Source organism: Pan paniscus, chromosome 17 (genome assembly GCF_029289425.2).
Source record: "Pan paniscus chromosome 17, NHGRI_mPanPan1-v2.0_pri, whole genome shotgun sequence".
Classification (NCBI taxonomy): Eukaryota; Metazoa; Chordata; class Mammalia; order Primates; family Hominidae; genus Pan; species Pan paniscus.
Window position 1 is genome coordinate 67,386,120 of NC_073266.2, and position 26,545 is coordinate 67,412,664.

General features: G+C 45.2%; 1 protein-coding gene across 3 annotated transcripts in view; it reads right to left on the bottom strand.

The window, feature by feature from the left end:
• The window catches only part of MYO5B (myosin VB), a 369,650-nt gene that overhangs the window by 32,471 nt on the left and 310,634 nt on the right, over positions 1-26,545 (bottom strand). For all 3 annotated transcript variants that reach the window (XM_034943673.3, XM_034943674.2, XM_055102690.1), the window contains exons 23-29: positions 21,671-21,755; positions 20,242-20,390; positions 19,061-19,180; positions 16,973-17,113; positions 13,454-13,519; positions 5,408-5,647; positions 4,493-4,593 (exon numbers count right to left, since the gene is read on the bottom strand). In XM_034943673.3, coding sequence (XP_034799564.1) covers positions 4,493-4,593; positions 5,408-5,647; positions 13,454-13,519; positions 16,973-17,113; positions 19,061-19,180; positions 20,242-20,390; positions 21,671-21,755 — 902 coding nt within the window. The remainder of the gene's footprint in view (positions 1-4,492; positions 4,594-5,407; positions 5,648-13,453; positions 13,520-16,972; positions 17,114-19,060; positions 19,181-20,241; positions 20,391-21,670; positions 21,756-26,545) is intronic.

The window sequence follows — 26,545 nt, forward strand, 5'->3', positions numbered from 1 at the left end:
CTGTAACAAGCCAGGCACTATGGACAAAGATAAAAGTAGAGAACTGTGCAGCCCAGGCAGCCCACAGTGCTCAGGAAATGAGACACACGAGTAAATTAAAAACCAGTCAACCAACTTGCTTCAGCCGTTGGTTCCCAGAGGAAAGAACCCCTGGAGGAGCTCCTCCAGCTCCACTTAGGCCATTATGGGCCAAGGCCAGGGAGGGAGCGCCACCTCCTGGTGGGAAAAGAAAAAGCCCAAACTACTTGGCTCAGGATTTTTTGTTGAAAATATAAGTGCTTGATATCAATTAATAAATCTACAAATATTTACAGAGAGACCACTGTGACACACAGAGATAAGTTAACTCACTGCAGTCAGTCTCCAGCCACAGGGGGCAGTGAGGCTCGGCATCCAGGAAACTGGCTGGAGAACCTAGCATTGGGGCAACTCCCAGCCCCACCTGTAATGAGCCCGTGGCCCGGGCTAATCACCTCCACGCCCTGGGCCTCTCTTTCTTTATGGGTAAAGTGAAAGTAGCCTACTGAATTATTGCAAAGGTTTCTTCCAGATCTTTAATTACTAACCTTATTGCAAAGGTTTCTTCCAGATGTTATAAAAAGCCAGACAAGGCCTAGGATAATATTTACTTTGCCTCTGTGAAGATATTGAAAAACAGGATCTATCAACCACGGCCCCGCCACAGTTAAGAACCTGCCTTCCTGGGGAAACAGACAAGGTTCCTGCCAGCTCAGAGATGGTCAGTTTCCCGGTTCTAAAAAGCCCCCTGTGTGCTCCACAGATAGCCTAACTTCTTTAGTTCATACCCAAGCTTTCTATTCAACCTCCTAGCATATTCCCTGGGACCTCTGGGAAATGGAAGGCACACTCCAAACGCCAGGAACAACAGAGAAACATCTGAGGCCTTAGGCCTGGCCATATGAGGGTGACCAGTTTGTGGATTGATATGACCTAGCCATGAAATTACAGCAGACCCAAACTGTGCTGCCAACTCAGGACCAGCAGAACTTTGGGGAACATAAGGAAATGATCACCTCCTTGAAAAAAGCCAAGAGCTCTTAGTCAGGACTGGTTAAAGCTGGGCCCTCTGGGGAGGAGCTGGGCAGAAGCTAGCTCTTCCTGCCTTCTTTGCCATTCTGAGCAAGGCAGCCCACAGCAGCCGAGGCTCAAGGTCAAATGAGCCAACAGCTCCGAGCAAATCTTGAGACTGCACACAGTTCCTTGTCAAACACAGTCTCCGCTGTCCTGGACAGGCCCCTGGTATGTGTATTGGGGGGGGGCGGGGGGTGTGAATAATAACCCCAGGTGCGCCCGACCAAGCCCAGATACCAGCCTCCTGTCTTGCCGGGGAACTGCTGGATGGAGAGGAGCTGATAGGAGGTTTTCTGGGACCTCGGGAATGCACCAGTCTCACTTTGGAGTTCTACACTCTTGGTAAGGCTTGGGTAGAAGTGGACAGGAATCAAAGAAGCACTGTCAAAGAGCCAGACCAGAGCCCTGGCCACACTCCTGCCCCTACCTAACTCTGACTTCAAGTGCTCACCCCGAGGTGAGGTTGGGCTGAGGGCAGTGGCAACTTGTGCCCTCCTAAACCACTTCCCCATCCTTCTCCCATATACAGCCCTGAAAAGAAGACAAACTGCCCAGCACCCAGCTCATGTTCACAGCCCTCTTGCCCCTTCATTTTCCTATATATAAAATGGTGATAATGATGCTGGTGTCTCTTAGTTCCCAGAGGTAAAAAAGGAGAAAGCTTTGTGGAAGCAGAAGTGCCACCCGCATTCCTGCAGCTCCTCTCAGAGCAGCCCCTCAATAATAGCTTCTCTCCCCAGAGTTCAAAACAAGGGAAAAGACACAGTTATAGGGACCAAAACAAAACTCTACAAACTTATGAAGGTTAGCAAGTGATAAAAGTTCTGAACTTGAGGATCATGAATGCTTAAAGATGCTATGACTGGGAATGTGATGGAAGCCCCCAGAAATCTAAGCAAAATTCAGCATATGAGTGTAACTTCTTCTAGGGAGAGGATAGATGTCATCAAAATTCTAAATGGTCTCCCACAAATCACACATGTGTAGATATAATTTATATTTAAACAGTAGAACTCTCCATTACAGGAAAACTGTAGGAAAGGCAGAGCAGCTGTCTATCTCCAAAGCACCCCAGTTGCCAGGGTGGCCTTCATGGTAATGGGAATCCCCTTGTCATGGGCTCCACAGAATCCCAGTTGGGTCCCTGTTCCCTGCCTCTCCTCCCTCAATGCTGGGATTTGCAGCAATCATGAACACTTCCCAAAGTTAAGGCCATACTGGGAGAGAGGCAGGCCCACCATGGCCACTTCCACAGCACCTGGTGCAGCACACACTGCGGAGCTGGCTCTTCAGGCCTCCACTCCCCAGGGCAGCCGGCTCCTTTTCTGTACTTAGCTCAGTTTCACAGGCTATTAATTTCCTATTGTACACCAGGCTTGCTGGGAACAGAATTATTTTAAGATATAATAAAAGCTATTCTTATTTTATCACCATCATTATTATTTCTGTAAAGGAAGACAAATCCAGGGTATTAAGCAGCCCCTGGGAAAACCTAAACTGGGGTCTGGATCCCTGACAACCGCTGCATGAATAAAAGGGGCTGCCAATGGTGACGGCTCTGAAGATCGGGGAGATATGCACACCGCTTGTCAGACCAAGCACACGGCTGCTTCTTCCTTTCTACTTTAGTATCACCTGGGCTTTTTCTTATTCATCTCATTTCTTATCTTCAACCCAAGATAATTTAAAATGACTAAATCTTTACTCCAGTTTTAGCACTGAGAGAGTCACCTTCATTCTTTTTCTCCCTCCTTTAGGGAAAAGAATTATACCTCTCTTGAAATAAATTTAATTTCCTCCTGGAGCCTGCGACACCACCTTCAACTTCTGATTACCTACTCAGTGGCTGGAAACCGCCCCAGCCTGAGTCAGGCCTTCCGGATTCTACCTTGACTCAGGCACAGGCCACCCTCGGGCCTAAGCTGTTCCACCCCCCCGGGCCTCAGTCTCCTTCTCTGCAGAAAGAGGGACTGGATGAAAAGATCTGGGAATCAAAGTACCAGAAGTCTTCAGTGACTGTGACATTCTTGCAAAAAAACTTAAAGTTGCACTCACAGTGCCACCTAATGACATTTTTGGGAAATGTTTGCTATTTTCACCAATTTTGAACAAATACTTGATCAACATTCTGTTAGTTGAGGTAAGAGAGAAAGGTAGCCAGGGAAGAGGCCAGCTCCGTGTTTTTTTTTGTTTGTTTTTTTTTTGGAGACACAGTTTTGCTCTCATTGCCCAGGGTGGAGTGCAATGGCATGATCTCGGCTCATTGCAACCTCCGCCTCCTGGGTTCAAGCAATTCTCCTGCCTCAGCCTCCTGAGTAGCTGGGATTACAGGCACCTGCCACTACGCCCGGCTAATTTTTGTATTTTTAGTAGAGACAGGGTTTCACCACATTGGCCAGGCTGGTCTCAAACTCCTGACCTCAGGTGATCTGCCCATCTCAGCCTCCCAAAGTGCTTAGATTACAGGTGTGAGCCACTATGCTTGGCCAGCCAGCTCCATTTTTATAGGTGCCCACAGGGGCATGAGGAAGCAGATAATAACAACAGTATCATGGCAGTAACACTCATCATGTGAACGCCACAGGCAGGCACTGTCCTAAGTCCCTTACACAGATGATAGGAGCTCACCCCATCTTCCCCAAAGCCACAGGAAGGATGCCGCTATGGCTGTCCCCAGTTCACAGATGAGGCAACTGAGGCACCTATCGGTCATGTGACCGCTACTAAACCGTGAGGAGTGGACTCTGCAGTGCACCTTCTCAGACACTCTGCCTTGGGGGTCTGCGTTCTGTCTGCTGACAACGCTTGGCCCTGCTGCTGCCCTCAGACAATCACTCTTGCTTGCCTTAACCCTGGCTCAGCTTATTTTTGAGGGGACAGTGGTTGCTAAACTCACATCCAGGGAGATCTCATTTTGGCTAAGATGGTGGAGGTGAAATGCTTCCATTCCACCCCCAAGTGCCCAGCTTGGGTTCCATCTGTTCTGAATGACAGAGGGTGGGCCCCCACTGTGTGACACACACTGCATGCATGAGAAGGGCATTGCAGCAGGTGGCTAAGCAGCCCTCTGCTGCCAGTTAGCCACCCCCCACTCCCCAGCCAGCATCCTCTCAAGAAGAAAAGCTGTTCTCAGCCAGACCTTCCTATTCCACTCCTGTCATCCTCCCAGGGAAGCTCCTTTTTCCTAATCCTTTTCAGGGGACCTGGGCTCTAGATGCTGAGAGCGTGTTGCTCGAGCCTTGCTGAGCTAACAGTAGGGCAGGGGTTCTGAGTCAGTCTTTCTGTGTCCTCTAATAAATAATTCTCTGATGCTGAGCACATGGTCATCACCAAACAGCCTCGGCTGGGCAGGGCCCTTCTCCGCGGCCTCGTCCAGCACATTTGACCACGGCGGCCTTACCTGTTTGTCTGGCAGACCCCGTGATAGGCCTCAATGGCATCCTCCTGGTCAACATGCTTTTCACTGTTAGGCCAACTTGATCTGGCATTAATGTTCGGCTCCTAGAAAGCCCCAGATAAAAAAATAACTCTGGTTAAACAATTGCCACAAAATGGCTTTATATACAAACAGGTATAAAAACATGCCTTTGGGAAAAGACAAAGGCCTGGAAAGAACAGAGATAACCACAATCAAACCCACGCCAGGAGCATGACTCCAAAAGGTCATCTTGGAAGAGACACAGAACAACGAGGCCAGGCTGATACAGAGCTGCATGTGGGGTGGCGGGGGAAGATGGCCAGGAGGTGCCCCTGGGAGGAGAGAGCACCCAAGTCCAGAGCACAGAGGTAGACCCTGGTTCAGCTGGAATCCTCCACACTCGTCAGCACCTGCTTACCCCAGCTGTCCCGAGGCTCATGCCCAGAAGTGGCTCAGGTTTTTAGAGCCCATGGAGTGACCTACGTGGCCTCTGTCCCCACCCTCTGGCTCTAGTCTGCCCCAGAAAGTGAGAACATTAGGAAAATACAGTGAATAGGACTTGCCACCCTGGGGGACTGAGAAGGACCAATGACTCTCTCCACTTCAGAAAGCAAACAGCAAGGGGTATAAGGTGAAAAGGCCACCCTGAGGTTACCTATTAAACATCTTCATATTAACTTCAGAAGAGTCTAGAAGCTTGTAGCTGCATCCCCCAGGGAAGGTCATGCTGACAGGGCAGCAAGTCTTTTGCTCTGCCTTTTTAGAGGAGACCCCACAGCGAGAGACTCTGCTCTTTCAGGTTTTAGACCCTCGTGGGTAAAGATACATTAAAAAAACACTAATCTACCACCTAGGGTCACCCCTCAGCAGCCCCACCGCGGGCCGCCATCTTGTTACCGCGTTCCTGCCGGCGAGTCGCCGCTGGTCGGCGCTCACGATCTGGGTCCTGAGGATGAGCACCTCCTCCTTGCGCACCTCGAGCTCCTCGTGGGCCAGCTTGAGCTGGTTCAGCAGGAGGCTGTAGCTATCTGGGGAGCCGTGGCTGGAGTTATTCTGCGTGGCTTGGTCGGCCACGGCTTTCCTCAGCTCATTCAGGTCATTCTTCAGCTTTTTGTTCTCTGACTCCAGCTCTTGCCTCTGGAAGACAGCCCAAGGGCCGCTGCCATTACTCCCTGCCCTAGGGCCCTCTCCCTGTGTGGGCCTCCCCTCCTCCCCTTCTTTTGTCCACTGGGAAACTTCGCTCTTTAAACGTTGAAACACATGGAAAGTTCTGACTGCCATCAGCAAGCAGTCAAAGCTGGGGCCTGGATGTGAACTTATGACTTCAAGTCACAAGTGTGAAGCACCTGCACAATGCCTCCAGAGCGGCAGTCTCCGAAGTGATTCAACAGTGTTAGTGTTGCTAAACATGTCTGGCTGTGAAACTCCTCCTTGTGGAAATGCTGGGCTCACAATTTTAAATGACATATAGTAAACATAAGAATTCCTACAATCTAAATATGTTCACACGCTTTGTGACTTTCCAAGAAAAGATATAAGAATGCAGGATTTCCTAAATTTATTTGCCCAGAGAACCCCTTGTTCCCTATTTTTCAGGAAGCATCATTTTTGTCCCGGACTAATTAGACTTGGAAGATATACCAGGGACACAGTTTTGTTGTTTTGGTCATATAGAAAGCCACCAACTGTCACTGTCAGTAGAGGGAAAATACCTACATACAGAATTGAATGTGCTATAGGAACTCAACTTTGGAACATACTTCATATTTTCTGGATAGTACATTTAACTTTGTGTTTGAGATGAAGTCTGATGATCACACACAAACTGCCGGCAGGACCCTGGGATACATGAGATTCAAAATTTCCCAAAGGAAACCCAAAGATGTGGATGAGTGTGCATTGGTTGCATGTTTGTTACAGAGCCATAGCATGATGGAACCAGGAGACCGCTGGGGAGAATGAATCTCTTGATTTGCTGAGTGAGGAAGCTGAGCCCAGGGAGGGGAAGGCTCACAGCAAGTTTAGAGACTGACCCAGGACAGAGGGCCAGGGCTCCTGACTCCTGGTCCAGGGCGCCCCTGTGACTCCACCATATATGTGGTGATTTCCAGAAGATTTAGAACCATGCATAGAGATAGTAACTCTGCAGACATGATGAGGGCCCCAAAATAAGGTGATTAATAATGATCATTGATGAGTCACCAAGCCTATGGTGAGTCTATTTACTAAGTTCAGGAGTTAAGGATCCCCTCAGTGCCTGGGTGATCTTCTGGCAGCCAAGGCCATCCTCAGGAGAGCCAGCGTCACATGCTAGAGGAGCACTGGGTGTGGAGGCAGCCCTGGGTCCCCTCCTGGCTCAAGGTGCACACTGCACAATCCTGGAACCTTAGCCTCCTCAGGTGTGGCTTAAGGGAGTGAGAACAGCTGGTGGCTAAGGTTTCCTCCAGCTGTGACAGGCCAGAACTGAGCTCGGTGACAGCTGTTGGCTGGGTGCCTGTGCTGACAGCCACGCCAGGCCCTACTCAGCTGTGAGATTGTGCCTCAAGACAGAGCCAGGTTGGTTGAAAGCTCTGGCTGTTTTTCAAGGATTTCTACCCAGGGCACATCTGTGACATTTCTATTTATCCCATTCTCTAACCATTCCTGGACACCATCTCCCCTAACCATACCCCACTGGTCCCCCACACATAACCTCTCCTCTCCACTCCCCTCTCCTCCCCCACAGGTTCACTACCATTCCCTCATCATCCTTTCTGGTCAACAGTGCCAAAAGAATATGCATGCTTTATTGTGGTAAAAAATATAAAACACAAAATTAGCCATCTAACCTATTTTTATTTTTATTTTTTGAGATGTAGTTTCGCTCTGTCGCCCAGGCTGGAGTGCACTGGCGTGATCTCGGCTCACTGCAAGCTCCGCCTCCCAGGTTCACGCCATTCTCCTGCTTCAGCCTCCCGAGTAGCTGGGACTACAGGCGCCCACCACCATGCCTGGCTAATTTTTTTTTTTTTTTTAATTTCTAGTAGAGATGGGGTTTCACCACGTTAGTCAGGATGGTCTCGATCTCCTGACCTCGTGATCCACCCACCTCGGCCTCCCAAAGTGCTGGGATTACAGGCATGAGCCACCACGCCCGACCCCATCTTACCTATTTTTACGTGCACAGTTCAGTGACATTAAGTCCATTTATGTTGTGCAACCATCCCCACCATCCATCTCCAGAACTTTTTCACCTTTTCCAGCTGAAACTCTGTCCCCATGAAACACTAACTCCCCATCCCCGCTCCTCATCTGCTGCAACCATCATTCTACTTTCTGTCTCTGAGTTTGAACCTTCTAGGTACCTCATATAAATGGAAACAGACGAATTTGTGTGAAAGACATATTTTTGATGCACCCAAAGGCTATGCCATTCCAGTTGGAGAATAAGGGAGTCCCATTCCCCGGCCCTGCCTCCCACCAATCTTCATCATCTGCCTTCTTCAGGCCAGGCACTGTGCTAGGTGCTGCAGGCACAACACCTGCTTAGAACCTATCAATTACACTAAAGTACAGATCATGGCACTGCAGCCTGGAACACACTATGACATGAGTGAATCCAGAGTGACTGGGGAACACAGAAGAATGCCATCCACTGACTCAGAGGGGTAGGGCCAGAGGGTAAGGGGAGGGAACAGGTCTGACAGCTAAAGGACAGGAGCAGCTAGCTATGTGAAAAAGGCAGACAAGAGGCCTCCAGGTACAAAGGCCTCAGAGAAGAACAAGCAGGACTTGCCAGGGAAATGCTGTCATGCAGAAGACAGAGCAGAGGGGGTGGGGGTCAAGAGATTCCAAAATCCAGGGAAGGGAGCTGGATCCAGGAAAAAGCAGTGAGCTGGTCATCGCAGAGCTTCAGAAGGGTTTCCCTGGTTTGCATGGGGAGATGGGCCACCTGGCTGGAGTACAACGTGGCATGGCCCATGGGAGGGAGCAGAGGGAGATGTGAATGAGATACAGAGATTTAGGAGGTGGAACTGTCAAGACCTGGAGACTGCTTGGATGTGGGAAGTGAGTGGGAAGAAAGTCTAGATGCTTGGGTGACGTATGTCATCTATTGAGACAGGATGGGGTTTCAGGGTTCAGATGTGTGCAGCTGTAGTCCCCACGGCGCAGTGAGCAGTTGGAATTGTGGGCTAGAGATGGATCAGTATGTTGGTGAGGACTGAAGTATTGGGAGGATGTGTGGGTGGGTGGGGGTGAAACCGCCCCAGGAGAGTGTGCTGAGGCTGGGCCCTGCACACCGCATGCTTCTGATTTCCTGTCCCTGGGTAGCCCTAGGTTAGCTGGACATTGGACTGGGCAGGAAACCTTTCTGTAGAGAGTTTGGGTGTCTATTTCTTAAACGTCAGCCCATCCCTGGAAAGCACCCTATGAGGATGACCACTACAAAGTAGATATTTCACACGGGATGAGCGTTACCACTGGAGGCAGCACAATTTTGAATAAGGGTTCATTGAAATTCTATATATAGTCAACACTATACAACCATTCTATAACTCTGTAAGATTTTAAACCAGTAAAACTGATCCGTGTTCCATAAAACAAGCTAAAGTTGTGAAAATGGCTCTCACAAATCTAGCCACAGTAAACAGTAATGGATACAGTTTGTTTTAAAATTATGAGGAATTTTAATAAAATGGACAGTCCAGTTCTCTCTCAAAAAAAGCCTAGTTTCATCACAGGATTATTTATAAAAGTAAAACATGAGAATATATTCATCAATTAGAGAATGGATAATTGTGATAATCATGTCATAAAATTTTAATCAACCATGGAAATCATGTTTACAAAGACATGTAGAAAAATGCTCATTATAGTGAGAAAAAAAGCAGAATAAAAAATTATATATATAACAACTATATAAATATGCATATAAAAAGCATTAGAAATAAATATCCAAATAATATCAGAGACTGCCTTTAAGTGGCAGGAATATGGATTTTTTAAAAATTCTCTAGATTTTCTTGTATTTTAAAATTTTTCTAAGATGAACAGAATTACTTTAATAAATTTACAAATAAAATGAAAAATGTCTATAAAAAGGACACATTAAGGAGAAAAAAAAAACACTTGAAGGATCTTCTCAACTGAGTCTTTTCTGATGCACATTCAACATTGGATAAGCCAATGGCTGGATAGTCAGTTGAGGTGAAAAGTGTTTAAGTGCCAGGCTGGACTCTTAGTTCTCTATCATTCTTGCACAAACTCTGAGTCAGTGGGTACCATCTCCTGATTTGAATCCAGCTCTGGCTGATAGCAGGTCGATAAAGAAAAACCAACACTGCTGCTGGCCGTAAGCAGGGTCTGTCTGCCCAGCCAGCTTCCAGGTCAGCACAGTCATGGCTCCTTTTGGCTACCAGGCCTGTTTCAGGCACCAGGGAATGGTGAGCTTCCCCTAGAGCCACCCTTCCTGCTCTCACCATCCCTACCACTCATTCTCCTCTGCTTTTGCACACTGGCCGGGGCTAACAGTCACTGCAGGGAGACCCATCTTCCATCCACCCTACTCAGCCTCCGGAGACAATGCTCTGCAGGAGTGACTGGCCCTGAGAACCCTTCTACATGACCTTATCCCAAATGGGGGCACCTAAGCCTTGTGCAGGGTACGTAGTCAATGTGCTTCTGCCGAGAGCTGCAGTTACTTTTTGCATTCCAGAAGGATCAGCAGAAATTTCTAAAATTCTGGTAAAAGGGTTTAAGCAAAAAATCACTACTTGTCAAGGGGTCTTCCTAGAGTAGCCTCATCTTGTGCATGTACCTGTGGGCAGCTTTTTCAAATCCAACTGGATAAGGATCAGGTTGCAAGAGGCAGCTGAGTGGCCAGGTGTATCGACTCATCATCTTAGTGCTTTGACTTACCTGCTCAGGTACAGTCTATAATTTTGGAGGGCACAGTACACTTCCCATCCCTTTGCACACTTCAGAGCATTCAGGAGGGATGTGCACAGCGGGAGCTCACTAAATATAAGCTGACCGTGTTCTGCCTAAAAGCCCAATTTCCATTATTATAAAAAATACTAGTAAGTGGTAATAAAGTCCCCTGAACGTCTGGGCTGGCCCTGGTTGAGAAGCACCCAAGCCAGCCTCTTCAACATGAGTGCTTCCTTACATGGGTAATTTTAACCCCAGGGGTCCCCGGGACCAGCCTCTGTGACAAGGCCCACAAGTAAAATCATTTCATCAGAGACAATGCTGGGAAAACCAGGTCTCACACCCTCAGAATCCTGGCCTAAGTCAACAGCAGCAGAGTGGAGCAGCTACTTAGACTTATGGCAGTTTAAGACAAATATTTATTGTGCCCTCTCTGTGCCAGGCCCCATGCTTGGCAGTGGAGATGAGGCCTGTAAAATCAAGAAGGGGCATCTTCCTCAAGGACAGCTAAACGGGAGGAGGAGTTTTTGCGCTGATTTTAATGCAGGAGTCCAGGAGGCAGTTTCATGGGTAGGGTAGTACAGTGGTTCTCAGACTTGAGTGGGCAACAGAATCCCTTGCAGGGCTTGTTAAAACACAGATGGCTGGGCCCTATCCCAAGCTTCTGATTCAGCAGGTCTGGGGGGTAGGGTACCTGAGAATCTACATTTCCAGCAAGCTCAGTGATGCTGATGCCATCAGTCCCACATCTACTCCTGGGGAGCTACTGGGCCCCTCTCATTAGTTCTAAAAGGATGGGTGGGATTGATGCCCTGAAAGTGCTACCTATAATAGTTCACATGCTCATTTTCATCCCCAGGCACTAGCCTCCCTTGGGAAAGGCGGGTGAAGGCTAGCATGCAGAAGTCCCCTTGCTGCAGGCATTTATCCCACTGAAAGACTCCCAGGCTCCTTGGAGGGTTTTGAATCTTTAGAATATCACATGAGGAAAGTAAGTCTAATCAATAACTCCAGAAGGAGATCTCTATGACACACCCTCCTATGCCATCTGTGTGGCCCTGGTTGTTTAAAAAGTCAAATGGTGCTGGGAAACCAGACATCCACAGCTAAAGAATTAAGTTGGGCCCTTACCTCACATCTTCAACAAAGATTAACTCAAAGTGGATCAAAGGCCTAAATGTAAGACCTAAAATTGTAAAACTCTCAGAAGAAAACATTAGGGCAAAAGCCTTATGACATCAGATTTGATGATTTCTTAAACATGACACAAAAGGCACAGGCAACAATATAGACACATTGGACTTCATGAAAATTTAAACATTTTGTACATCAAAAGACACTATCAGAGTAAAAAGATGACCCACAGAATGGGAGAAACTATTTGCCAATCATGTATCTGATAAGGGATTAATATCTAGAATATGTAGAGAACTCCTAAAACTCAACACAAAACCCCAAACAGCATAATTCAGAAATGGTCAGAAGACTGAAAAGACATTCTTCAAAGACTACATAGAAATGGCCAATCAACACATGAGAAGATGCTCAGTATTACTATCAGGAAAATGCAAGTCAAAACTACAATGAGATATCACCTTACACCTATCAGAATAGCTACTATCAAAAAAAATAAATAAATAAATAAAAGAAAAGAAAATACTAAGTGTTGGCAAGGATGTGGAGAAACTGGAACCCTTGTGCACTGCTGGTGGGAATGTGAAATGGTGCAGCTGCTATGGAAAACAGTACAGCAGTTCCTCCAAAAATTAATAATAGGATGGCCACATGATCCAGCAACTCCACTTCGGGGTATATACCTAAAAGAACTGAAAGGAGGGTCTCAAAGAGATACTTGTATATCCATGTTCAGTACAGCATTATTCACAATAGCCAAAACAGAGAAGCAACCTAGATGTCTAACAAATGGATAAGCAAAGTGTGATCCCTATACACACAATGGGACACAGTCTTAAAAAAAGATGGACACATACTACAATAGAGATCAACCATCAGGACACAAATGTTAAGTGAAATAAGCCAATTACAAAAGACAAATACTATACAATTCTACTTATGTGAGGAACCTAGAATTGTCTAATGCAGAGAGACAGAAAGTACAATTCTGGTTGCCAGAGGTTGGGGGAGGAGGAACTGGGAAGTTGTTAATGGGTACGAGCTTCAGTTTTAAAAGATGAAAAGAGTTATGGAGATAAGTGCTGGTGAGATGCTAGCATAACATTATGAGCGTATTTAATACCATTGAACTATACACTTAAAAAGGGTTAATTATGATGGTAAATTTTTTGTGTATTTTACCACACTTTAAAAAATTAGAAATAAGCCACGGGAATGATTCAAGACTGTTCTCCTGGGCAATGTAGCTGTTACCAGAGTTATTTATTTTTTGACAAGTTATTTATTTTTTGACAAGTCAAGTGCAGCAGTAAGACAGGGGAAGGAATAGAACAAGGAGTTCGATCTGTAACAGACTGTGAACAGTCCACTGAAATAACTCACTACCTTAAGACCAACCAGCCAGAGTTATCTGTAGTCCTGTAAGTGACTGGCAGATAGGCTAAATTCCCACATTACCATGTCTTTGAGGATGAGAATGGGGTGGGCCTGTTCTGAAGCCCCTTTTCTGTGCATTCCTCCCTGCCATGGGACCCACTCACCTCCCACTGTTCTACCGCCCTGTCTCCCTGCATGCCAGCAGAGGACACACTGGCAGATCCCTCTGCCCTATGTCTGCCCATCCAAGCCTTGACTTTTTTCCTAAGTGATTTTTAGTGGCCATATTTTAACTGAAATTATATTGGGTAGGTTATGTATTTATTATCATTCCTATAGTAGATACAAATTTTTCTTCATTCCAAAGGTTAAGAAACTACAGCATGGAAAAGGGAAGCTACCTGCTTACTGCTCTCCTTGTTAGCAGACTGGGGCTCAGGGCCTGATTTCCTGATGCCCAGATTTGTCATCTGCCCTCTGCCGGGGGAGCGTTCCAGGAAGCCTGTCCCCCAAGAATCTTACCTTCAGACTATTGTAGGCCAGATCTGCATCCGGGTCCAAATCTATGTCAGTCTGTGGTGGTTCCGCCTGCATGGATAGAGACACAAAGATAAGTGCAGACCTCGAGCAAGATATTCCACAGAGGTGTTTCCAACTGTGGTCAAACTTGCTCATCCTGCCTGTGCGTGAATACCCAACACCCCTACCCTCCACAAGTCCACTTCCTTCCCACCTTCAAAGTGCAGCTCAACACTCCAGCCTACCATGAAGTGTTCCATCAACACCTCCCTCCTGTCCCCACCCCCACTTTCACTCACATGGTCCCCACAGGCACTTATAGGTTGAATATGTATAGCACTGTGTTATGGCTTGAATTTTGCCCCCCAAAAGATATTCTGAAGTCCTCACCCCTAGAAACTGTGAATGTGACCTTATTTGCAAATAGGGTCTTTGCAGATGTAATCAAGTTAAGCTGGGGTCATTTGGGTGGACACTAATCCAGTCGGAAGACGACACAGGGAAGATGACCATGTGAAGATGGAGGCAGAGGCTGAAGCCATGCAGCTGCCAGGCAGGGAACACCAGGATGGCCAGAAACATGGGAAGTTGAGAGAAAGGCATGAAGCAAATTCTCCCTTAAAGCCTTCAAGAGAACACGGGCTGTCAACACCTTGATTTCTGACTTCTGGCCTCCAGAACTCTGAGAGAATGAATTTTTGTTGTTTTGTCATCCAGTTTGTGGTGTTTTGTTTCAGCAGCCCTAGGAAGCTAACACACACTGTAAAATTATGTCTCTAGTAACAAGGCTAACAAGTTATGTTCCAATGTATGAGGGAGGAAAGCTCCCCAGTGTGTTGTTTCCCAACTAAACTCTAAGCACCTTGCAGAGAGCTGCTTCCTCCATGACACTACCGCAGGTAGTAGAGATGGCCCACAACACTCTGTAATGCTGTCTGACATCAGAACTCCAAAGCTAATGCTTGTCTATGGCAATTTCTGGAATAACAACTCACTAGGATTCAGCCGAGCAAATAATTCTTCAGTTATTTAGCTGCTATTAGACTTAAATTGCCAATGAGAAGGGGTAGAAACAGCTCCAAAAATGGTTAACTACTTGGAGTAATTTCAAGTAGTGGGTGTTAGTCCCTGAATAAGATGGATTTTTGGAGGTAAAAATGGACAGATCACTTAATGAGATTACCTACGTGCTAGCTAGCAGTGTTAAGTCCTCCCGCTGTGGATGCACTAGCGTGCCTCAGGCTTGGAGACAGGAACAGGATCTGAGCATCTCCTGTACTCCTCCCAGTTGAAGGATGCCTACAGTTACTGCACTGTTTCCAGCCCTGCAACCTGGGGTTAAAACCCCTCCAAGGTACCAGTGTCTGTTTTGCCTCCACCACCACCAGTGGTACAGGAGGCTGTGGCTGTCCAGGGTCTGCATTCAACCTGCTGCTCCGGTGAGAGTTCTGTACTTGTGTTCTACGTAGCATGGATTTGCCATGTGTCCGTGGATGATATTGAGTACATTACATTCTCAGAAAATGGAGATCACCTACTCAGACTCAAGGGGCTCTATTAAGATGGGCTGGCAGTCACGTTTGTAAGTGGGAAGCCCATAGGAATCACCCTATTGGCCAAGGTGACTTTGCCAGGCTTGAGAAAGGGAGGTGGCTGGGTGGGAGGTCAAATGCACTGACTGTAGACTGTCATAGAGGCCCCACCCTCACAGCGCCTCAGTCACTCCCATACTGATGGTACATCCCACGGGCTTCCCTGGCATTCCTCACTCAGTGCATGGCCTCTCTCTGCAGCTGAGACCTGAGCCATCTCTCTCCAGAATGAAGACCCAGGTAGTTCAGGATCCCTCTTTGGACCAACAGCGAATCCAAGAACTTGACCTCCAAAAGCTCCATTTCAGGGTGCTGTAGAGGGATCCCATACCCTCTCCCAACCCACTCCTGCCTTTCCTTCCTTAAACTGTCAGAAACAAGGCCATTCTCCCTAAAGAGGGATCCTTAATATGTATGACAGAGCTATAGCCCAAGCCTAGAGTTCTAACTATTGTTCAGTGGTTATTTTGGAGGAAAAAGATACCCTTTTTTATTTGGTATCCAGAGAAGTTCTAAAGCCAAGATTCCAAAATTAGTTGGCATGTCTGCAATGGGGAGCCCGGAGAATGAATCTTTAGGTACAGCTGGATAGGCCAAGAACTTGTACATCAGGCACCGTCTGATGTCATCTGTGTAGCTTTTCATAGATTTGATTTGCACTTGCCTGTCAGGGCAGCTTTCCTTCTAATTCAATGAGTCATTTAGAAACCTAATCTTTTCACTTTCCATTCTGAATCAAGTCCACCTGCGAGATTTAAACCCATCGGCAAGATTTACCTCCCCACTTACTGCACAGGGGGAAAAAAACCAAGAATTTGCCAGCAATATAGATCAGAATCTGTATCACAATTGATTGCAAAGGGAATACAGGTGTTGCAAAAAATGACTGGACACAGAAGTGAGGGAAAGGTTAGGGATTGAGAACATGGGGTAGGTGTCAAACTCCACAATTAATAATTCAGGCCTGAGAACATACCAAAGGCCTTTTTCAAACCCACTATGAGGTCAGCTGATGATATAACCCATGGCAGAATTGGCCTTGTACCCTTTAGAAGTGGTCCTTCTATCTCCAAAGAAATAAATGGTTCTTTCCTCCTTAGCACTGCTATAGTAAATGGATTCTCTACTCCTATGGCACCAACCTGTTTGCACTCAACTTGCATTTATTTAAGTGCTACCAATGTTATTTTTTACTTTTCACCTGTGTTATGTCCGGTTCTCCCAGACGTAACATCTAAATTCCTCATAACATTTAAATTCTTCAATGGCTGGGAATTTCTCTTATATTGTTATCTGCTGTCCTTTAATGAACATTTTGTGTACCTACTACGTGCCTGGCACTGGCATAGTTCTGAATGCAGCATGGGTGCCCAGTAGTTCCTTGAGATGGAATGATTACTTTTGGGGCTACTAAGATTTCAAACAATATCCTTTCTAGACCCAAGAGGCTGCTGATAATCTGGACTGAGGCAAGGGTGCAGCCATGAGAGAGGAAAGTGAGTGACACACACTCGGTCTGCCTCTGACCCAAAAAGGCTGAACCCAAGCCCATGCAAGATCCCAGGTATGAAAGGGTGATAGGTCATCTCTGTGAACATTTGACTTCTGCTGTATTTACACTCTTATTACACACCCTGGTCCTCCTGGCAGGGAGCTCCCCTCTTTGCAAGTAGGTGATGATGCCACAGACTTCCCCCTAGCTTCACCAATGGAAACCCGGGGCATGAGGGAGCTTACTCCTGTTCAGCTGGGCGGTGTAGGGGCACTCAGAGAAGACTCAGCATGACTCCAATGCACTAAGTAGGAGCCCTCTGAGACTTAGCAGGAGCACAATCCCATGTGGTCACACATGCCACATGAGCCCTGGACACATGAGCTAGATTGTTCTCTCATCCAAGCACCATAAGAGCACTGCAGCCCCTTCACGTACCTGGACTTTCTTGCTGTCCTGCTGTTCTCTCTTCTCCAGCTGCACTTGCAGCTTTTTCCTCTCCTGCTCCAGCTCCCGTACTCTCTTCTGCAGCTTCAGGAAGACCGTCATGTCCATGGCTGCCTTCTCCAGGCCAATTTCCTTCAAAGGAAGACAGGCACAGAAAAAAGGTTTTCCTAAATACATGCCTTAGGGAACACACAGCATTTCACTGTCTCCCTCTCTATCGGCCATCTGTCTCCTCTCTCCTCCCAAACATCAATTTGCATCTCAAATACAAAGCCAATGACAACCAACTAACATTTCTCATATCACAGTTGGTGCTCCAGGCTCATTTTATGTCCAGATAACATCTGAGTCTCAGCCATTTATATTCCTCCCGTGTGAGCCACTTAAAATGACCAACCATATATTCCAAGAACAAATGGATAAAAACACAGGCACTTTATTTGGAAGTTAAAAGAGCTCACTTCTGGAAAATGGTCTCACACCAGAGAAACTATAGAACTTGGGACATAGCACTTCCTGATGAAGAATCAATGTGGTTACCAATCACTGCAATGTGCTGTCAGCCATCACTTGATTGCATCTTGAAATGGAATCAATGCTTGCTCTGCCCCGGAACCTATTTATCCAACAGATCTTAAAGCATCTATTTCCCAGATTTTGTTCCTTTTGGATTCATGCCTGAGTTTGCCCTCCAGGACTCCAATGCGTGGGGATAGGGGTGTACAAACATGTGTATCTGCCTGTGAATGGGTAATGTGTATGAGCACATCCATGTGGATTTTTAAGCACATGTATGTACATGTGAGACAATATAATTTGGTTCCACCAGGATTTAATAAGCACTGGTTCCACCAAGGCTTCATGTTTAACCAGCACTGGACCAGTCTTGGCTTCCTTAAAGAACATAAAACCAGTGATGACAATGCTTATGTCTACATGTAGATAGTCACACATACAAACACCAGGGTGATAAGCCTGGAGTTGAGGCTGACTGAAACCTCCAGGGGCCTAGACTTAAAAGACCGCAATGCAAAGCCAAGCATCTCAAGCCAGCAGTTATGCAAAGCTTACTAAGTGCGTCTGGCAGGCAGCAAGCCATGCAGAACCGCACAACAGAGAGGAGACCTTCAGTCCTGGGGACCTCCTTCTCTCCCTCCGCCCTCTGCTCCAGCATTCTCTATTGCTGATGGTCTCTTATTTTTCTTTATAGCACTTAGCAGGACCTGCAATCATATCACATGTTTCTTCCCTAACTGCTCACTGACTAGCTCTCTGTCAGATGAGGGCAAGGACTTCTCTGGATCAGTCACCACTGTTTCTCTAGCACTGACCAGCAGATCCTGCACAAAGAACTGCTCCAAACCCATTTGTTTTTATTCTGTCTCTCCTCCATGTTATTTCCACATACTTTACAAGGTTGTGTGTGTGTGTGTGTATGTGTGTGTGCATACGCACACGTGCACATGTGCCTGTGATTTTCTTTTCAAATGCCAGAGGAAAAATTGTATCTTTTGTACCTTTGACAAAATTATACACAGACCACACAGTCCACTGTGTGGTATATTTAGTGACTGACTAAGAGGCTATTACCAACAAAGATACAGTCACCCAGCATACTTTCATTCCAAATATTTTTTGTTGTTCTGAGTTTTATCCAGCTTCTAAGCGAGGGGGCAATTTTCTTGTTTATTTATTGATATTACTATATGCACTATGATATTAAGTGGGGATAAGTTGTATCTATTTTAATGACTTAGCTGTTCCTTCTTAAACCACCTATTTCACCTCTCTGCATCAGTTTCTTGGTTTTTCAAGAGGAATCAGAGATCCACCTTCTTCTTTCCTTTCTGGATAGGGCGTAAGGTGAACAATAATGTATTGCTTTACACGGTAAGTGTTAACTCCAGAGAACTGTCTCTAAATCCACTGTAGTCCAAGTGATCCTGCTCTTGAGAATTAGCCCCTGGGCACTCTGGTCACCATCAGCAGAAGAGTAAATTTCTCTTGGACAGTTCCACGCAGAAAAAAACACACACTCCCTCTGGAGGAGGACAGTACCCAAGAGCCTGCATCACTCACCTCCACCTGCTGGAGGGCATCCTCAGTGTCTCCGATCTCAGATGTGGAGATGGAGGGGTAATTGGAGTCAGATTCTAAGCTACTTTGGTTTGATGGGTTCCGCCTATGACCTGGAGTTTGCTGTTCAACAAGAAAAATGTGATAGCTCATTAGGAACTAATGTTCATGAGAATTTACCTCTCATGGTGGCAGGCCCTAGAGTTATCCTTCTGCCTAATTTGTCAACAAGAATAGGTATCATTGCTTCTTGGAATGATGGCTAAATAGAGCTAGCCCTATGAAACATTTCACCTACAGTTCTTACTGTAGGCATCCACTTTTCATCTCTTAATGAAATGCAAATTCCTAACACTTGGGTCAATTTCTCCGAGAAGTCCTGGAAAAACCTTTCCCTCCCAGTCTTGCTTTTGAAATGCAGAAAGGCAGTCACATTACCCACTTCTCTCTTGAAAGGAATGTTCCACACCTGCCCAGAATGGCCCCTCCCTTCAACCTGCACTCCCCAAATTTTATGAAAATAGTAGCATATTAAAAATAGTTTACCATTTATACTGTTCATTTAAAAATACTTTTTTTTTTCCTGCATCTGATTTGGCTGTCAGTGTGAAAACTGAGCTTGGTAGGACAATTTTAGACTTCTCTGGATGTTCCTATTCAGCTTTTCTTCCTGGCTTCTATGCAATTAACTTACTCCATCTTGTTTGAATACTCATTTCTGGAGGAAATGTTTACATGGGGTAAAAAAGAATGACAGATCCTAAAATATCATAAAATTGTCTCTATGTATACTGCATCTCATCAGATTAGGAGACACAATCAGGCCCTTGTGGGTCTCTCTGCCACACACACACTAATGAAACTGAGAACTCCCACACCCCATTACTGTCTCAACACAGGAATGTTCCCATAAGACGAAACAGGAAAGATAACACACTTGGGTAGAATGTTCCTTAAACTCATAACTGAGATCTTCATGACCCCAAAGTTGGAAAAGGAGCTGTCAGTAGGAATGAATCACCCAGTCCAGCTACTTTTGCCTCTCTGCAGTAATGGCAAGTGCTGCACATATGACACATGGACTGAACATCACATATCAGAAAGCAGTGCCTGAGATCACGTGGTCAGAAGCTGGACAGGAGCCAGGGACCTGTGCCATGACACAGCAGAAGCACCCCCCTTGCCTTTATGATGGTCATTTCATCCCGAAGGTTGTCGTATCTCTGCTCCAACTGTGAATATTCCTTCACAAGGTTCTGGTACCGGGATCGCTCCTCCTCCAGTTCTTTCTTCATGAGGAGATTTTCCTTCACAGAGTTCTGGGCAAATTCATCTGGAAAGCAACATGCTAAGCTGCAGTTTTTCTGGATGGACTCCCTCACATGTATTGACTCATGCTTTCTGATTAATCTCTTGTTAAGAGGCTGCCCATGACGAGCTCATCAGAGGCTCTTGATGAATCTATTACGCTCCTCACCTACTGCAGAGCAAAGGTGAGTCTCATTACTCTGGCTTAGTCTTCAGAGAGGGAGAGAAAGACCCTGCTCTCAGGGAATGGGGAGAGAGAAGTTGGCAGCATAGGTGAGAATTCCCTCAGTTGATGCCCCAGCCTGCCTTCTGCCAACTGTCACAGCAACTGCTGGCAGCATTCCTGGAAGAATGAAGGCTTATTCCACACTCCTTTCCTAGTCCTGATCTTTCAGTTCTTAGGAGTGCAGGGAGATTAAAGGCGACTGGGGTAAAAGGAAGGAAGGCAAATAGAGAAGGATGGGCTACTCCCCTGCCAAAACTTATTCACATTAACGGACAGAAAAGTGTTTTAAAAGGACATTTGAAAACAGTTCACATTTTCAAAAAGATGTGATATTGGGTGGGACTGTGAGGTCATGTGGTTCCATCCTCTTGTGACATGAATGAGGAACCTGAGTATGGGAGAAGGGGATTTGCTCAAAATCACAGTGAGTTGGAGCAGAAACTGGGGTCTGTGGACTCTCCCTGCTCCTCCACAGCCGAGTGGCACATGGGGACTGATGGCAGCCCAGGAGCTGGTGGGCACTTGAGAGAGGCTGACCTGGGATCTGATTCAAGACGCTTTCTTCAGTAAACATTAACAGATGACCCACTGGGTAGAAGAAACCATGACGCGTGGATGGACACGAAAGACAAATGTGAAACCCAGCGATGACGACAGCTCCTAAGCGCTCGCTGAGTGTCATGCACCCTCCTAAGCACTTCACGTGCAGCCTCTTCCTCATTCCTCCCATGAGCCCCCCGATGTCTGGACCTTTATGTCCATGTAGTAGATGAACAAACTGAAAGCCTATTCAAGGCCACACAGAAGCACACGGCAGAATCATGCTTCAAGTGTGGGCCTCCCTGACTCCAAGTCTCATGTACTATGTTGCCCATTATACGTGTCTCACCTCTTTAGACTCTTGAGGCCAGATGTCCTAGTGGGATCTTAAAGGTCATTATTCTTCATCTTCTTCTATTAAAATCCTTTCCCCACTGTAGCCTCTAGTCTAACTGCACGCTTGCTAGGAGTCTTTGGGAGAAGTCAGTGAGGAAAAGAGATTAAAACCCCAAATAAAACTCAAGTGCTTTGGTACTTACCTTTAGACTGGCACAGGATTTGGTTGTTGAGCTGTTCTTTCTCATCTTTCAAGAGAGCATTTTCTTGCTCCAGGTCTGCAACTCTCTGGAAGAGAGCAACAGGGGAAAAATGTCTCATGATGCTGGGAAGAGAAGAGGCTCCTCTTGTGGGATTTGAATTTTAACTGGATATGTGTAAATGCTCTTTTTGTTTAAGAAAATTGATTTGGTTAAAGCTTCTTTTGTTTTCAAGGAAAAATTGTGTACTGAAAGAAAAATCCCATTAAAACAAGACAGATGAGCTCAGCACTATTTATGGTCATCTAATGTCCACAAACACATCATGAAAAGTCTATCACAAGCTCACATGCCTTATTGAGGAACTTGCAAAGATAACAGGCTTTCTGTAGAGAGCTGAAGGCCTGTGGATCATGACCAAGTCAGCATTCCACTGAGGCTACATGATCCAATAGCAAACTGTTTATCATGAATGGAGGATGTGGGCAAACTCACATCTGCACCTGCCACCAGAAGGTTTGCTGAGTGCAATCACTCCCCGGCACCAGGCTCCTTAAGGTTATCTACTGGCACATCTGGAGACTACTGTTCAGAGAATGCAGTTGTGCAAGCCTGCACCGAGTCAAGTTGCTGACTGACAACCACACCCTTCTCCCTATCTCTTTTACTCAATAAATACGAAGGGAGCTAAAAGCTCAGGGCCCTTGTTTACTGGAAGCAAGGAGCCCCTGACCCCTTCTTCCAAATATACTCTTTTGTCCTTGTCTTTATTCCCGCATTCATCCCCTTTTGTTCAGTCCAACAGGGATTGGGTCCACGTCAGCTTTCATGTTTTTGTATTTGTTTGCCTGTCTTGCTAAATTTTGGGCTCTCAAATCTGGTCTTAGGAAGGCCAAAAGCTCACAATGAACAAATGATCTCTGGTCTTCAACCCACTTGCTTTACCTGTCTTATTGGACCAGCACAGTTCAAATTCTGGAAAAGAGATAACTTGCTATTGACACTCAACTGTCTAATCTAGTGTTGGACTTCTGATGATGTTGACAAAACCAAAATAAGGTGACTATTACCAGAAAAAAAAGGTATAAAAGAAAAAATACTAATTAAACAAAAATTGTAGTCTACTCAAAGAGGAGTAAGAATTAAAAGTGTGAAGAGGCCAGGCGCAGTGGCTCACACCTGTAATCCCAGCACTTTGGGAGGCCGAGGCAGGCAGATCATGAGGTCAAGAGATCGAGACCATCCTGGCTAACACGGTGAAACCCCATCTCTACTAAAAATACAAAAAATTAGCCAGGCGTGGTGGTGGGTGCCTGTAGTCCCAGCTACTTGGGAGGCTGAGGCAGGAGAATGGCGTGAACCCAGGAGGAAGAGCTTGCAGTGAGCCGAGATCGCGCCACTGTACTCCAGCCTGGGAGACAGTGAGACTCCGTCTCAAAAAAAAAAAAAAGTGTGAAGAAAGTTTTTAAAAAATGTTTTTGCTATTTATTATTAGAGCAACTATTTGTATGGGTTTTTAAAAAGTAACAATTCAGCTGTGTTCTAAGAGAATTTGAAATCATTAGTTGGTATAGAGGAGGATGGGAAAGGGTCTTTTATAGCATGGGGGCTAAATTGCAATTGATTCACCTTTGCGCTTGGATCCCCTACAGATTCATTCTGCAGGAGGCTGTCAAGTAATTTTCCCTACTAAAATCCCATCCCTGCCTTTGTGACATGGATGAGGACATAGCTGAGCATTGCAAAAAACAGGCAGGGAGAGAATGAGGAACACATGCCAGTGGCTCCTCAAAATTCAGGCTTCCAGACCTGAGATCTCCCTTCCCCCACAGCTGGCTGATCCATCACCATTCCCCACAGAATAATCTCTTGTGATCACATCCTAAGTGTGGTATATGGCAAAGACAACAAGTTTCACAGCCACACAGATCCTGGGCTCTATAAACCTGTTTCCCCCTCTATAAAATGGAAACCCAGCCAGGTACGGTGGCTCACGCCTGCAATCCCAGCATTTTGAGAGACTGAGGTGGGCAGATAACGAGGTCAGGAGATCGAGATGATCCTGGCCAACATGCTGACGCCCCGTCTCTACTAAAAATACAAAAATTAGTTGGGCGTGGTGGTGCGTGCCTGTAATCCCAGCTACTTGGGAGGCCGAAGCAGGTGAATCACTTGAACCAGGGAGTCAGAGGTTGCAGTGAGCTGAGATCGTGCCACAGCACTCCAGCCTGGCAACGGATGAAGACTTCATCTCAAAAAAAAAAAAAAAGAAAAAAGAAAGAGGAAACCCACTTCACAGAGTTTCTCATCATTGAATGAGATGACGCATGTGAAGTACCAAGCAGAAGTCACTGCATAGAGCAGTTGATCAATATATGTAGATGGTTCTACATTACTCTTACTGGGCATGAAATGGAAATACACACTTTAAAACCACTCCACCACTTACCAAAAATTTAAACAGTATCTACTCTTTACAAATTCTTCCAAAAATTAGAAGAAGGAACACTTCCCAATTCCATTCTATGAGGCCAGTGTTACTCTGATACCAAAACCAAAGAAATCACTAAAAACCAAACTACAGCCCAGTATCTCTTATGAACATAGATTCAAAAATCCTCAACTAAATACTAGCAAGTGGTTATGATAAAAACACTCAAACTACAAATAGAAGTGAACATCCTCAACCTGATAAAAATTCCATAGCTCATACCACACTTTATGGTGAAAGACTGAATGCGTTTCCCCTAAGATCAGGAAGACAAGGGTGTCTGCTCTTGCCACTTCTATTCAGCATTGTACTGAAGGTTCTAGCCAGGGCAATAGGCAAGAAAGATAAAAGCATCCAGAATGAATGCTATCTGCAGATGACACAATCTTGTATACAGAAAATCCTAAGAAATTCACTTAAAAACTATTAGAATAAATGAGTTCCGGTTGCAGGGTCCAATTTCAATATACAAAACTCAATTGTATTTCTACATATTTGCAATGAACAATCTGAAAAATAAATTAAGAAAACGATTCCACTATAATGGCATAAAATATTTAGGAATAAATTTAACAAGAGAAGTATAAAATTCATTTTTTCATAATGAAAAAACATTATTGAAAGAAATTAAAGATCTTAATAAATGGAAAGACATCTTGAGATAATGGATCAAAACACTTTTTAAGATGGCAACACTCCTCAAATTCATCTACAGATTCAATGTAATCCTTATGAAGATCCTGCATGGCTTCTCTGCAGAAATTCATGAGCTGTTCCTTAAATTCATATATAATATCTAGGGATCCAGAATACCCAAAGGATCTTGAAGAAGATGAACAAAGCTGGAATAATCACACTTCTAAATTTAAAACTTACTAGAAGATAAAGTAATACAGACAGCATGATACTGGCATAAAGACAGACATACTGATCAATGAAACAAAACAAACTTTCACATTCACAGTCAATTGATTTTTGACAACTGTGCCAAAACAATTCAATGAGGAAAAGAATAGTCTTATAATCAAAGGTGCTGGGACAAATGGATATCTACATGGAAAAAAATGAAGCTGGACCACTACCTCATAATATACAAAAATTAACTGAAAATGCATTAAAGACTTAAATGTAAGGGCTAAAACTATAAAACTCTCAGAAGAAAACATGGCAACAAACCTTTGGATTAGGCACAAGCCAAATACAATGCCAAAAGCACAAGCCACCAAATACAATGCCAAAAGCACAAGCCACCAAATACAATGCCAAAAGCACAAGCCACCAAGTTAAAAATAAATTGAACTTCATTAAAATTTAAAGTTTTTATGCTTCAAACCATCAAGAAAGTGAAAGGGCAACCCACAGAATGGGAAAAAATATTTTCAAATCACCTATCTGATACATCAGCAGTCTCCAAACTTTTTGGCATCAGAGATCAGTTTGATGGAAGACAATTTTTCCACGGACCAGGGTGACGGGGGAATGGTTTCAGCATGATTCAAGCACTTTATATTTATTATATACTTTATTTCTATTATTATTACATTGTAATATACAATTAAATCATTATACAACTCACCATAATGTAGAATCAGTGGGAGCCCTGAGCTTGTTTTCCTGCAACTAGATGGTCCTATCTGGGGGTGATGGGAGACAGTGACAGATCATCAGGCATTAGAGTCTTATAAGGAAAGTGTCACATGTGCAGTTCACAGTAAGATTTGTGCTCCTATGAGAATCTAATGCCACTGCTGATTTGACAGGAGGCAGAGCTTAGGCAGTAATTCGAGCAGTGGGGAGCAGCTGTAAATACAGATGAAGCCTTGCTCACTTGCCCACCACTCACCTCCTGCTGTGTGGCCTGGTTCCTGGACCACTACTGGTCCATGGCCTAGGGGTTGGGGACTCCTGTGATACATGACTCATAGCATGAGTATATAAAAATCACTTGCAACTCAACAATAAAAAGACAACCCAATTTTAAAAACGGGCAAAGAACTGAAATAGACATTTCTCCAAAAAGATATACAAATGGCCGATACACACAGAAAAGACACTCAGTATCTTATTAGGGAAATACAAATCAAAGCCACACTGAGATACCAGTTCACACTCACCAGGATGGCTATAATAAAGACAGACAATAACAAGTGTTGGTGAGAATATGAAGAAATCAGAACCCTCATATGCTGCTGGTGGGAATATAAAATGGTGCAGCAGCTCTGGAAAACACTCTGGCAATTCCTCAAAAGGTTTAACATAGAGTTGCCATGTGACCCAGGATTGCTACTCCTAGGCAGATACCCAAGATAAATGAAACCTAGTCCACACAAAAACTTGTACGCTGACTGACACAAAGAACAACCTCGCCCTTTCTAGCTTAAGTCACA